We start from the raw sequence: 15,391 nt of genomic DNA on the forward strand, positions 1-15,391 counted from the left end.
TCATTTGCAAACTTACTAACTATACCTTCTATGTTCACATCCAAGTCCTTTATATAAAAGCAGTGGACCCATCGCCGATCCTTGTGTCACACCACTGATCACAAGCCTCCAGTCTGAAAGACAACCCTCCAGCATCTCCCTCTGTCTTCTACTTTTGAGCCACTTCTGTATCCAAATGGATAGTTCTCCCTGTATTCCATGTGATCTAACCTTGCTAACCAGTCTATCACAAGGAACCTTGTTGAATGCCCTCCTGAAGTCCATATGGATCATGTCCACCGAAGGTTTTAAGTAGTGTCTCAGGGCAATGGAGAGGCAAAGTGGCATAACACGAGTATGTAGAGCTTTAGTCCTAGTCAACTGAAGCTACAGGCTCCAACGCTGGGACAATTAAAAATGGAGATGCACAAGAAAATAGTATTAGAAAAATATAGATATCTTGAAGAGTCGGAGGAAAGTACGGAAATGGGAGGGAAAGGACATTTTGGTCAGTGGGAGTTGAGGTTAGAGGTAGACATCTGAAATTAAGAATGAGAATTTTAAAATCAAGATGTTGCTTCACCAAAACCCAATGAGGGCCAGCAACTCAGGGCAGATAGGGGAACAGAGCTGGCTGTCAGTTAAATCAGTTATGTATACTGAATTCTACAGCACTCAGAAGAATTATGCAGTTTGATATTCTTCCCATTCTGCAATCTAATCATTCTTGGCCTGTCCATAAGAAACCTTGCTAAATATGCTGTAGGTTCATGTATAAAAGGAATTAGATTGAGGCTGCCTGCACTAATTTCACAAAGGACCTATGGAGTGAGCAGTGGACAACAGGTGTTGTCGTTTGAAGCAAGGTCCCAAAAGGTGAGAGGTCATGATCTAGCCAATCACTCATTCAGTTACTCTGAAAGAGTCATTCCCTGCATACCCACTGATTATCATCACTATTTGAAACACTTAAATCAGATCATCTCCTAATCCCCGTATTTCCATAAAATATAACCTATGTTTACCCGGTATTTTATCATAAATCAGTTCTTTCTTCCTTTGTGCCATTCTGATGAATCATCAATTGACTTTTCTCCAAGATCAGTCTACCCTTTCTAAAGTAGCATACCCAAACTGAACACACGATTTCAACTGAGATCTCACCAGTGTTCTATATTGTTGTGATATTGTTTCTTCATTATGTACTTTGTGGGCGGCACGGTGGCACAGTGGTTAGCACTGCTGCCTCACAGCGCCAGAGACCTGCGTTCAATTCCCGCCTCAGGCGACTGACTGTGTGGAGTTTGCACATTCTCCCCGTGTCTGCGTAGGTTTCCTCCCACAGTCCAAAGATGTGCAGGTGAATTGGCCATGCAAAATTGCCCGTAGTGTTAGGTAAGGGGTAGATGTAGGGGTATGGGTGGGTTGCGCTTCGGTGGGGCGGTGTGGACTTGTTGGGCCGAAGGGCCTGTTTCCACACTGTAAGTAATCTAATCTAATACTTTAAGCCTCTTCTCGCTAAGTCTAGCATTCCATTATCTTTTATTCATCATTATTTTTCAAAACATGAAAAATAACAATTTACATATCCACACTCCGATCCCTTTTCTCATCAATTTCCCTTGGTATTTCCTGTTCAGCCTATACATCTGTATGTTACTCTTGCATCTACAATGCATTACATAAAACTTTATTATGTTAAATAGTTTTTGCCATTGTGTTTCCTTCGTATTTATGACAGTTCTTTTCTGCTCATTAGAGTACACATATAATTTCTATCTTTAGTACAATTTGAAATTCTGTATTCATATTTCTTCCTTCTTAAATCCAAGACATAGCTTTTAGTGAAAATATTATATACCTAAATCAAGATTAGATTGCAAGAAATATATTTCTCAAATAATTCTCTTTGAGGTATAATTTTGTGAATTTTAGATAGAAAATTGTAAGTCTTAATCTATGGTCAGTACTGTCGTCAGTTTTGAATACTGCACTCCAAGAAAGCTTTAACCTTGGAAACAGTACAGGGTAGATTCATAAAACTGAAATGGGATTTAAAAGTTAAATTAGGAAATCAAGTTGCAAAAACGTTGTTTTGTCTTAAATTTAGAAAATAAAGAAGTGATCAAATAAAGTTTTAAAATTTTACAAGAAGATTTGTTAGAGTAAATATTGATAAATTATTTTTCATGTTAAGGGAATTCAGAATAAGATGGCAGAGTGATACAATTAGAGGTAGTTCAGTTAGGAATGATGTCAGAAAACATTATGGAAATGACCATGGAAATCTCTATCCTCCAAAAAGCTATGGATATTGGGCCATTTGAAATTTTCTAGTCTGAATTTATAGATTTTTGTCATAAAATGGTACCACTGGCTGAGGAGCAAAGGCAAATAATTGAGGCTGAGATACTGATCAATCATGATCTAATTGGACAGAAGGATAGATTCTATGGTCTGAATGGCCAACTCTTGTTCCTGGTTTCCTCCTTTTACCTTTTTTCTCACAATAAGCATACAGTCAATTTCACGTGTGATGGAAATCTAAAATTATTGAATTACTGAAACTGCTGGAAATAACAACGGGACTGACAGCATCTGTTGAGAAAAAATGCAGGCAGTATTTCAGTTTAATAATCTTTCATCACAACTAGTGTTATTTCCACTGGGACATTAAACTGACAATGTTTGGTTTAACTGCATTTCTAATGACAAGATGTGATTGGCTATAGACCTTTTAAAATACGGAGTCATGGATGACTAGAATAGGTTAATTCTGGTTAGCGGACTGAGCCTGAACAGGATGTAGACTTTTACATAGCGGCCTAAAGATTTTAAAGCTTCCCATTTCTCGTGCTTCTCAGCAGTGAGTAGATTGGTGGAGAAAAACAAGAGTGAAATTATGGGAGATGGGAATGAGGACAGATGGAAAGATGAGCAAATGAAAATGAAACTTGTTATCCATCAGCATGGATTCTGTGTAAAAGGACTTATCTATGTTGAGGAGGTTCTCGTATTTTATGTGTAGAAGTACAGTATAGATTTACTTCATACTTTTGCCTTTCTGGATATTATGATTCATACGTCCAAGTCATTAATTGAACTTTTCAGTTAAATTTTAAAGGGGATGGAGTTTAAGATGGGTCCCTAGGGCATCAAATTAAGAGCAAATGATGATGAGTAGTGACCAGTGCTGAGGCGCACTCAAAGTTTTTATTTTGACTATTAGAATTTATTTGGTGGTGTCCCCACATACTGGCATGTCCTCACAATGTGAGAAAAGTATGTGTGGGTGTGGGATTTGACCATGCATTGGCCACATAAATGGCTCAAGTGGCTTCATACTGGCCATTCCTGAACCTCTTAGACCTTGAAGACTGTGAAGACCAAGAAGAGACAGTTCAACAACAGAGGAACAGGAACAACAGGTAAGTGAGGGTGAGGAATTGGAAGCAGTGGAAAGTTATGCTGAACAGGGAGGTGCCTCTGCTGCACGATGAGGTAGCCTGTTCCTGCTGACACTGTCCAAGAAGAGGACATTCCTCCTTCATGAATGGAGAACTCTGCCTCTCTGTGCAATCTTATTTTCCTACGATGCAGTGGCATGCTTTGGCACAAACTCTCTCCTTTATCTCCATCCCTGTCCCACCAGCTTCAGTTGGACAGCTAACATTTCTCCATATCAATTAAGAACTATTCTCCATGAAAATCCGCATGACAACAGGTTTGAGGACTAATAAAGACAAAAATGATCAATTGCTGTACAAAATGTTGTGGTTATGAATTGCTAGAATGATATGAATTTGGTGCTGAGAAAGATTAAGAAAGAATAAATTCACAAAATATAATTACAACTATTTTGCTCATTTTGTTAAAGATAGATAGGAGTTTACAGAATTTTTATTTTGGCTTGAGCTGATCAGCATGTGTTATGTCTTCCAGGGCTCAGTTTTACAGGGCTCTGTCTTTTATGAGGTGCCATGTTACCAGCTATCGGATTGGTGGCAAGCCCAATTGGGGTTGGCTGCTACATGGTCATTTATAGTTCAATCGGACCTTAGTAGACTGGGGGTGGGAATTATTCACCCCCTTAGGAACTGGAGGCTTTGCTTCAGAGATCTGCTGGCCAATCAAATTACCACTGCTGAGTCAATAGGCAGTCACCAACAGAGATCATTGGTGAATAACACAATAACTGGGAGTGGGGCCATTTTGAAGGGGCCTGGCTGGTAAGCCTTTGGAAATGGCATCAGAGCTTGGTTTGAAGGAGTGGGGACAGTGGAGGCTAAAACATCTGATCTTCGTCCAGAGGCTGAGGTGTGGACTTTGATAGGCATACAGGACTCATAAAGAAGATTGTTCTCCTTGCTTGTCATCAAAACAGCACACATACAGCTGACAGGCTTCTTAGCTTGAGCCAGTCCTCCTATGTGTAAGACAGTGACAGGTCCAAGATATTGTCGAGAAAGTGTTGTTGGAAAAGCACAGCAGGTCAGCCAGCATTCGAGGAGCAGGAGAATCGATGTTTTGGGCTGGAGCCCTTCATCAGGAATGGCTCCTAGGTCAACTTTCTCCTAGTTCCAAGGTATTGGCTATTCATTGACCAAAGGCACAAGGGTTGATAAACCACCTAATATCTCTATTGCCTCCTCAAGTTTCATATGATCAAGATAAATGGTCGGATAGCCTTGTGTTGGACTTTACAGTCCAGCACCCTCAATAGGAGCTTATTCTGGTGTATTTCTTGTTACTATATGATGTTTCTTTTGGACTGATGCAACATTATTTGATAACTGTGTTTTAAAGAAGTGTGATACCAGAAACATTAGCTCTGTTTCTCTCTCTACAGATACAGCCAGACCTTTTGAGTTTCTCAGACATTCTCTGTGTTTGTTTCAGATTTACAGCATCCAGAGTATTTTGCTTTCATTCTTTCTTAATCAACTTACTTTGTGGATCCTTTGAAAAAATAGATGGACATTGAAGAGAATGATATTCTAATTACATGTTAGCATTTATGTCCCCATGGTGGGTTCTTGAGAATAAGGAAGCATTTTTAAGAAGTGTGCATTCTTATGAAAGAACAAAAGGCACAGAAATTTCATCTGTATGTTTTTTTTTCCCTACTTACCAAGTCAAGGTAAAGCAAATTATAAACATTGGAGGAGAATATTCCAATGTCTGGATGTAGTCAATTAGTGCTGTCTGCAATCAGAAGCTGTATTCTTTTGCTGTATAAATATATTGTTTAAATAGCTGTTGCAATCTCTAGATCCAACAGTTACAATTAACAAGGACTTGTAAATTAGATAGAATGTTAGATGAAAGACTAGAAAGTATTGAGTGTTAGTTTGTATCACAGGATGTGAGCTGTTTAACATGAGTACTGCTGACTAACTTTGCTTCTGGCTCAAGTGCTAGAACACCATGTGATACATGAAAGGGGAATGTCTGGCTATGTTTCCACTTCCAAGAGACTGTTCAATCCTTTGAACAGTTATGCTTCTGTTTAGCCTTCCCAAATTTGCTCAGATGCCTGGGTGTATCAGAAATCTGGTTGACAGGAAGATGGCTTTTTATCTGTCAATATCAATAAAATTTACTGTTACCAGAAATTCTTATGAGGTCAGCCTCTTTCAATATTAATAGACATAATGTATGCCCACAAGAACACAAGAAATAGGAGAAGGAATAGATCATACGATCTGTTTAGACTGCTCTGCCATTTTTTATGATTATGGCTGATCTTCGACTCCTGCTGATTGCCCACATAAGAGGGATATAGACCAAATTCTGGCAAAAGGGTCTAGATTAACTTCAAATATCTGGTTGGCATGTGCAAGTTGGACCGAAGGGTCTGTTTCCATGCTCTACACCTCTATATCTCTATTGGTTCCTGAGACACCAAAATTCTATTTCAGCCTTAAATGTATTCTACAATGGAGCACCTGGGGTGTAGAATTCAGAGATTCATCTTTTGACTGAGGTAAATTCTCATTGCCTTGGTTCTACATTATGGGCTCCTTATCCTAAGACTGTGTTGTGGTGTTTTGGATTCCCTAAACAGTTGGAATAATCTCTGAACCATTACCCAATCAATTTGCTTCAGGATCTCATATATTTCAAAAGGATTGCCCTCATTCTTCTAAATTCCGGTATTTATACACCTATTATTTACAATCATTCATCACAGGTCAACCTTTCCATTCCAGGGATGAATCTATTACACCTTTGCTGTACTCTCTCTCAAAATCACATTTATAGACCAAAACTACATATAGTATTCCAAATGTCATCTCACCAAAGTCCTACCTAACAACACTTTTATTCATGTCCTCCCATGGCCAGGGCCACTCAGTTCTTACTCTCATTACAGTCTTAATCCAAACATAAACAAAAGAGCTAAATGCAGAGTTGAAGTGAGAGTTACTGCCCTTAATATCAAGGCAATACTTGACAAAGTATACTATCAAGGAGCCAAAGCAAAACTGGTGTATCATCGTTTTCAATGGTTGGAATAATATCTAGGACAAATGTGATGGTTTGAGGTAAATCATCTCATGACAGGAGTTTTTCACAGTAGTGTCCTAGGCCCAATCAATTTCATTTGCTTCATCAATTAGCTCCCAAAAGTTTAAAAAAAAGTTAAACTTGTAAATGACACTTTATTGGTCTTCTCATCTTGTATACTTCAAGGTGGAGTTCTGTATGTTCATTTCCAATTATTAGAATTTTTTACTGTTTCTTTTTTCTGGGCTACCCTCCATGATACAGTCAGAAGTCAGTAGGTTCACTGATAATTCCACAATGTTCAGCATTACCCAGGACTCCTCAGTTGCTGAAGCAGTCTGTGTCCAGATGCAACAACATCCAGGCTAGGTCTGAAAAGTGCAAGTAAGATTTACCCCATATAAATGGCAGGCAAGGACACTCTCCAACAAGAGAGAATCTAACCATCTCTTCAATGGTATTACTATCACTGAATCCCTTACTCTCCAGTATCCTGGGGGTTACCCTGTATCAGAAACTGAACTGTATCAGCTTTATATAAATGCTGTCACTAGAAGAAAAGGTCAAAAGCTAGGAATTCAAAGGCAAGTAACACACACTCTTGCCTCCCTAATACTCATCTGTGAGCTACAACTCATGAATGTGAAGGAATACTCTCCCCTTGCCTGATTGGTACAACTCCAACACCAGACAAGAGGTTCAATACCATCCAGGGCAAAGCAACTGGCACCCCAACAGTTTTCACATTCCACCATGAATACATAGTGGCCTAAGTGTAGACCATCTACAAAATGCACAGCAGTAATTCACCAAAACTCCTTTGACAGCACCGCCAAAATGTAATCACTATCACCTCAAAAACAAGGGCACTAACTGCAAGTTTCTAATAAGCCACATATTATCCTGCCTTAGCACCATATTGCTATGAATGAACAAAAATAAACCTTTACAATAAATGACAGTTGTCTTCATAATTATTTACTGTAGCTGCATGCTGCTTTTATGTTCCTTGTTCCTTTTGAAAATTAACATGAACAAATTTCAAAGGGCACTCTGCTTTCCTGTTCTTACAACCAAAATGAGTAAACTCACACTCATCCACGTTCTATTCTGTGATTTTGTTGCCTACTCACTTGACCTGTCTAAATGCCTTTGCAATGTCTCTGTATCAGCTTGCAGAGCTTACTTTCCATCTAACTTTGTATTGTTAGCAACCTTAGATATATAACTCTTACTCTTTTCAGTTCTCTCAAATTTATATACATAGAACATATAAAAATACAGCTCAGTACAGGCCCTTTGGCCCTCGATGTAGCGCTGATCCAAGCCCACCGAACCTACACTAGCCCACTATCCTCCATATGCCTATCCAATGCCCGTTTAAATGACCATAAAGAGGGAGAGTCCACCACTGCTACTGGCAGGGCATTCCATGAACTCATGACTCGCTGAATAAAGAATCTACCCCTAACATCTGTCCTATACCTACCACCCCTTAATTTAAAGCTATGCCCCCTCGTAATAGCTGACTCCATACGTGGAAAAAGGTTCTCACTGTCAACCCTATCTAAACCCCTAATCATCTTGTACACCTCTATCAAGTCACCCCTAAACCTTCTTTTCTCCAATGAAAACAGCCCCAAGTGCCTCAGCCTTGCCTCATACGATCTTCCTATCATACCAGGCAACATCCTGGTAAACCTCTTCTGCACCCGTTCCAGTGCCTCCACATCCTTCCTATAATATGGCGACCAAAACTGCACACAATACTCCAGATGTGGCCACATCAGAGTTTTATACAACTGCAACATGACCTCAGGACTCCAGAACTCTATTCCTCTACCAATAAAAGCCAGTACGGCATATGCCTCCTTCACCGCACTATTTACCTGTGTGGCAACTTTCAGAGACCTGTGTACTTGGACACCAATATCCCTCTGCTCATCCACATTACCAAGTATCCGACCATTAGCCCAGTACCCCATCTTTTTGTTACTCATACCAAAGTGAATCACCTCACACTTCCCACATTGAACTCCATTTGCCACCTTTCTGCCCAGCTCTGCAGCTTCTCTATATCCCGCTGTAACCTGACACATCCTTCCTCCCTGTCAACAACTCCACCGACTTTTGTATCATCCGCAAACTTGCTCACCCAACCTTCTAGCCCCTCCTCCAGGTCATTTATAAAAATGACAAACAGCAATGGTCCCAAAACAGATCCTTGCGGAACACCGCTAGTAACTGTATTCCAAGATGAACCTTTACCATCAACTACTACCCTTTGTCTTCTTCCAGCCAGCCAATTCCTAATCCAAACCTCCAACTCACCCTCCATGCCATACCTCCGTATTTTTTGCAGTAGCCTACCATGGGGAACCTTATCAAACGCCTTACTAAAATCCATATACACCACATCTACCGCTTTACCCTCGTCCACCTCCTTAGTCACCTTCTCAAAGAATTCAATAAGGTTTGTGAGGCACGAACTGCCCTTCACAAAACCATGCTGACTATCCTTGATCACACATGAAGGGTGAAAATAGCTGAGGACTCAGCATTGACCCTTATGCCCATTAGACACAGACTTTCAACTTGAAAATGCCACTTTATGCCATCCTTTCAAGTTTAAGAGATTTGCAAAAATATTAATGGTTGACGGATGTGGGATCTTTCCTGATCAAAATCTGTGTTAAATGCACTACACACATTTTCACTCTACTTTGTAACTCATAGGGACACAGAATAATAAAATGACTTTTATAAGAACAGAAACACATTATTTGCAATTCAATATCACTACGTCATCAACCTGAGTACAATTCTATTTAACTAACATTATAATTATGAATTCTTATTATAATTTGAATACTCCATGTTAACAGGAAGGATTATTTCATAGATATTGTTAACAAATAATTCTTGCCTGTAAAATATAGTAGAAAATCTATTTTGAATCATTATATGTTTGCTAATAAAATTTGGAATCCTTTTAATAAAATCTGAACATTCAATTTGTAAAATAACATTTTGTATTTAAGGTAAATTAGTTAAAGGAATGCAACCTAAATTTTACAGTTCATTTGGTGGATGTTTACTAGAAAGGATAAATATACGGTTGTATGAATAGAACAACATTTTATTATTGGACATATGATGTAATCTACCTGAGGGGAAAAAATGCAGAATTAGAAAGAAAAGAAGTGAGAGCTGCTGTAACATGTACTTGTTGTTTTAGAAAATACAAGGTCTTACCAGGGAGACCTGCACAGTTTGTCGAAAGATAGTATATCCCATGGAAAGTCTGGCAGCCGACAAGCAAATCTTTCATAAGTCCTGTTTCCGCTGCCACCACTGCAACAATAAATTAAGGTAGGTGATAATTCTCATCTCTAGCCAAGTTCTTTAAAAAAAATTATTTTATGCAGTATTTAATAAAATTATTTTATTTGTTTTGTAATATGTTAAATGTAATTTTCAGGATTCTACAAATATTCTTATGGTATTTGTTTATAAATTGAACATTAATATTTGACCATTCTCTTTAAGTGGACAAGAAAAGCCATATTAATTAAAGTGCTTTCACTTCTGCTTCATAGATAAATGCCATGCTTAGTGCACTTAATCTAAGTTTATCTGCTTAAATAAAATCTGTGGTAATTGAACAATTCTATCATTTTTGAATATGTAATGTGTATCATGTTGTAATAGCAAAATTACAGACAAGCAGACGAGGCCAACTATTTGATTTAAGAGGCTGAATTTTTAGCTTGGAGGTAGTAATCAGGAATTGGACCAACTTCCAATGTCACAATCCCACCTCATGGCTGACAGTGCCTGCTGATGCAATCTTCATAGTGGTGTGGTGGAGCTAGATTGCCTCTGGAAGCATGCACAAGATGGAGATGGATGGCTGATGAGATGAACAAGATAAAGCTACCACCATTCACTTGTACATCAGTTGACTCCTGGAGATGATTGTGAGGCCCTCTAATATGTTTATCCACTCTTCTCCCATTCACCAACTGTACCTCCTCCCTCTCATTAAGATTCCCCTCCATACCCCATATGCCCCTCAGCTCACACAGGTCCCTTATATATTGCATTCCCCAAACACCCATATCAGCTTACCTCTGCATAGCCTTCCATACCCCTATCTGTCTTACCCTCTTCATTGCCGTATATTGACTCAATTGACACCATGTAGGTAACTCACAAGTCCTATAATAGCCTTTGGATGGTAAGAGGCTTTTATAAAACTGCAGAAATAAATAGCAATTCAAAATACATTTTAAAATAAGCCATAATTCTATCAAGAGATCATTAAACTATTGAGATGAACAGTTATTCAATATCAACCCTGAAGAACTATGATCCTGTTAACAGCTCATAAAACAAAGATAAACAATCATTTTAAACTACTTGAAACAAAAATATAGTTTTATTAAGGATTAATAAAAGTATCAAAACAATCTGGTTCAGTGTGACAGTTATATCAACAACCCAGGCTAAGCTTATTCGATTAGTGGATTTGGAATTCTTTATAATGAGACTCATTTAAGAACTGAGTCAAAGCTTCCAGAGATGAACAAATTAAAGACTCAGCTATCTGTAAAAGCTTTGAAACAGTTATATAGATGACTGAATCAAATAATACATGAAAGCAAATATAACAATTAACTTACTCGAAGAAGGTGGCACTGGAAAAGTGTAGCAAGTAGGCAGCATCCGAGGAGCAGAAGAGTCAATGTTTCAGGAATAAGCCCTTCATCAGGAATGTGATTTTTGGCTTATGCTTGAAACGTTGGCTCTCCTGCTCCTTGAATGCTGCCTGACCAGCATTAACCTTTTTGACTCTGACTCTCCAGTATCTGCAGTCCTCACAGGTAAACTGCATTTAACTGCGAAATAATGCATTCTCATGTATCTGAAGATCTCTACACTTTTAGAATCCTGTTCAATTTCATGGGCAATGACATGTTTTTAAAAAGCCCTATCATCAATCATTGTATTAAAATATGTCACTTCACGTGTTATAATAATATATGGTATGCTAATTTAGCAACATCTTTTGAAATGACACATCAAACTTTTCTGTTGTGGTCCACAGTAACTCACAGGTTTAAAATTCTGACTTCAAAAGACAGCCTGGATCCATGAAAATTTCAGGGGTGAGAATATGTCCATCTCCCTGACAGAGCCAGCAACAATATTTGCTGCTGCATTTGTGATCTAGACCTTCAATGCCCCAAACCATTCCACCCTTATCCTGCATGATTTAAAATTGATTATGACCAGAGTGGTGTGGACATTTTAGAAATATGTTCCATTGCCCTCTCTAAAGCCTGCCTGACAGGGGTTAGGACAGGAAGATCCAGCCCAAGATTATTTAATGATGGTCTCTGTGGCAGTGAAATAAATCTCTTCAGAATGATAATCTTAAATTGTATTCTTTTTACTTTCACAAGTCTTGGAAATTATGCATCGCTCCATGGACAAATGTACTGCAAACCTCATTTTAAGCAGCTTTTCAAATCCAAAGGCAACTACGATGAAGGTTTTGGACACACACCATGCAAAGGAGGCCAGCTAAATAACAGCCAAATGAACTTCTGTGTTAATACGAATTCTCCAGCAAATAAGGCAATGGCAGATTGCACTAAAATGAGGCAAAGAAAAAACATTAGCAGTGAGGCTTATCAGCTGGATGATTCAAGTGATGTGAAGAGACAGAGCAAGAATACAGGGGAACAATTGAAAACTTTGCCTGGTCAGATCAAGAAGACAACAGACAGAAATAAGTTAAATATCAACTGGCCACCTTCTATTGAAGAAAATAAGAAAACTTTCAGTGTAGAAGAGGAGGTGAAAGTGACAAAGCCAAAATGGCCTCCAGAAGGTTCCAGTCAGCAAGCATTGAACTCTGAAGTAAACGAGTGTGAGGAACCTAAAGAATCATTAGTCAACACATTGCAACCACAAATCAAAACTGTGGAAAAAACAGAAAGCACCTTATATAATGAACATACTGAGACTGAAAATGTTGAGAAGGCAGATATTGAAGCACAGTTTGAAATGGAGAGTAAAGAGAATGTGGAGTTGGAACTGAATGATGGAAACAATACAAATGATGTATGTGTAAATGGAATGAGTGATGCACAGAATGAAATTACAGCAAAGGATTCAGAAAACTTTGAAGGAAATCTGGTTGAGCCTGAAGAGACAGTAAAATCCTTGGCCTTCGTTGGTAAAGAAAGTGAAAATTATCTTGAAGACATAAATTCCAATAACAACAATAATAGGGGTGTGCAACAAATAGATTTTCTGCAAATTGATGGCCCAGTTGAAGAATCTTCAACAATCAATTTTCTTCCAGATCATGTCATGGTTAATCAATTCACGTATCCATGTGACAAAATTTCAACAGAAGAATTCGATGCGAACATCTCCGCAGATGAAGTCGGTCAAATTGATACAACATTGTCACACTTTTCTGTTGGTAAACGATTGGTAACTGGGTCTAAGCAAGATGCTGATGCTGTTGATTTAACCAGTGAAGCACTTGCAGAGAGCTATTTGAACCCATTAAAGCAACTTGAAAAGAAAGAGGGAAAATCTCTGGATGAAATTCTTAATGGAACAAACAGTGAGCAAAATGATGATAAATATCATTTCTCACCTGTGGATCAAAATTCTGGAGAAGATAGCTTTCTTGGCCTCAGTCAAACAGAGGCTTCAGAGATTACGTGTGCTAGTAGCCAAAAGGATTATACTTTATTTTGTGACTTTTTGGATACTGAGGTTGAGCCAAATGCAATGACGAGCAGTACAATGCCTGATGGTATTTTTAGCTCAGGACAAGTGATGGAACCGTTATCCAATACCAGCCATTCAGAAAACAGGTCTCTTCTACTTACAGTTGAAGAACAAATCAAGAGAAATAGATGCTATGATGAAGATGAATAAGAAAAAAAATAAGGTTTAAGTAACACTGGTTTAAGTTTTTGATGGTATATTCATGTCTGATGCATTAATTTTGATTTTGGTTATTTTCTCACGTTAAGTCTTTGATATTTTCAAATATAGACACAATCATAATGTTTCATCATGCAGTTTCAGTATACAGATTCATGGAGTGATGCATCATTACATTTTCAGTACAATTTGAATAGACAGGCCGTATGCTAAATTTTGTTTTCTATCATGCTGTTGATTTTAAAGTTGTTTGATGAATTTATCTCTTGCTGTACAGACCAGTTTAAATTTGAGTAAAGCACCTGGAGTGCAGATGATAACTTTGGTCATTTTGTTGATAGAGCTGTTGCTCATAATTGTTACAACTTTGTTAATTTCATTGAAATCAAAATTTCTCTTAGTAGCTATATGCAGATTTAAATTACACAATGTAAAGAAGCCACAATTCATTCTGCTGTTTCATGATTATACACTTGCAAAAGCAGTTCAATTAAATGTTGCATTTTTTTTTGCTTCTATATACTTATTTTAGCTCTTCATTAGTAAATTATAACCAGGCTTTTATGACAGATTTTTATGCATAATAAAAAGCTACATTCATACATGGCTGTTACTTTTTTTAATGCATATCATATTAAACTTCACTTTGTTTTTAAGAGAGAGAATATTGATAAGCTCATTCTCTGATCCCAGAAGGTGAGTTGGCTACCAGCTTCAGCAATACTTGGCACAACTCTTCAAGAGATGTCATACTGTAACAATCTTCTACTATAGTTTTGCTTTGAGCTGTCCGCATGAGGAGGACACAAAATTGAGTGAGAGCTGAAATTTAAAGAGCTGCTATCACTTACAAATAATTGGATAGAAGATTTTGTTTTGCTACGTTTGAAAAATAGCAAATGTTCTGCATCTGTTGGCATAGTTTGCTGTGCCTAAATGAAGAAGGGAAAGAAGTTTCAGAGAACAATGAAGCAAAATGAAACTCAAATGTGAAGCTACAAAATCAAAACTCTAGATAATTAATGTAGCATCGTAGCACCTACTTAACGCGTTCCATGGATACAAAGTGAGTGTTTCAGTGAGAAGAAAACATTTTAGCAAAATTGATCACATATTGCTGAAATATAGCACATTTAACACCATTATCCTTGATGTTTAAATAAGCTGATGCCACAGCCTTTATGCTACCATGAATGTCCTTTCAATACTTTAGAAATGCCATTTTGAAAGCCAACATTTTGGGAATGGTATGCAGAATGGGCATGCCACAAAAGTCTTTTTGGAGAGAAGCATTTTACATGGCACCGGTCAACAACAACCAAGAAATGTGTTGTAACATAAAGTGTATCGTGTAACGGATGGGATTCCAATCCATATTTCCTCTACCAGTCCCCCAATTAATGTCATTTTCTGCTTTGAGGAATGGCAACATCATAACAATGCTCTAGAATTTTTTTTCCTCAACACCATCATCTTATATTTACTGAAGTATCCACTGCTACGGTGGATCAGAAGACAAACAGATAACAAAAGTGACTGAACCAAGAAGGGGTTAGATGTCTGAGGTTAGATGTCTGAGGTTAGATGACTGGATGACAATGCAGGTGATGGTAAGATGTCATTGATATGATCTTCTCTCACTATAGAAGTTGAGTGTCTCATTACATGCTTTGTTGCTTTATTGTTGATGGGAGTTCAACGTTTGGAGGAAAGGAAGTGTCCTCAACATTTTTGGCTTTGGTGAAAATCATGTGCCAGTTTATCCTGCAAAGTGATAAAAGAATGGTGGTTAGTCTGGAAAGTAGTGGGAAATAGGTGAAATATTCAATATGGGAACTTGAGGGGTATAAAGTGGAAGCTGAGGATTAATGTTGTACAACACAATTATATGATATGTAAGGGGACTATGTAGCCATAATCCAGAATA

General features: G+C 38.0%; 1 protein-coding gene across 5 annotated transcripts in view; it reads left to right on the forward strand.

Moving 5' to 3' along the window:
* The window catches only part of xirp2b (xin actin binding repeat containing 2b), a 110,752-nt gene extending 98,639 nt beyond the window's left edge, over positions 1-12,113 (forward strand). For all 5 annotated transcript variants that reach the window (XM_072579511.1, XM_072579514.1, XM_072579512.1 and 2 more), the window contains 2 exons: positions 9,728-9,861; positions 11,958-12,113. In XM_072579511.1, coding sequence (XP_072435612.1) covers positions 9,728-9,822 — 95 coding nt within the window. In that variant the 3' untranslated portion in view covers positions 9,823-9,861; positions 11,958-12,113. The remainder of the gene's footprint in view (positions 1-9,727; positions 9,862-11,957) is intronic.
* The last annotated feature ends 3,278 nt before the right edge of the window (positions 12,114-15,391 follow it).

Source organism: Chiloscyllium punctatum, chromosome 10, assembly GCF_047496795.1.
Source record: "Chiloscyllium punctatum isolate Juve2018m chromosome 10, sChiPun1.3, whole genome shotgun sequence".
Classification (NCBI taxonomy): domain Eukaryota; kingdom Metazoa; phylum Chordata; class Chondrichthyes; order Orectolobiformes; family Hemiscylliidae; genus Chiloscyllium; species Chiloscyllium punctatum.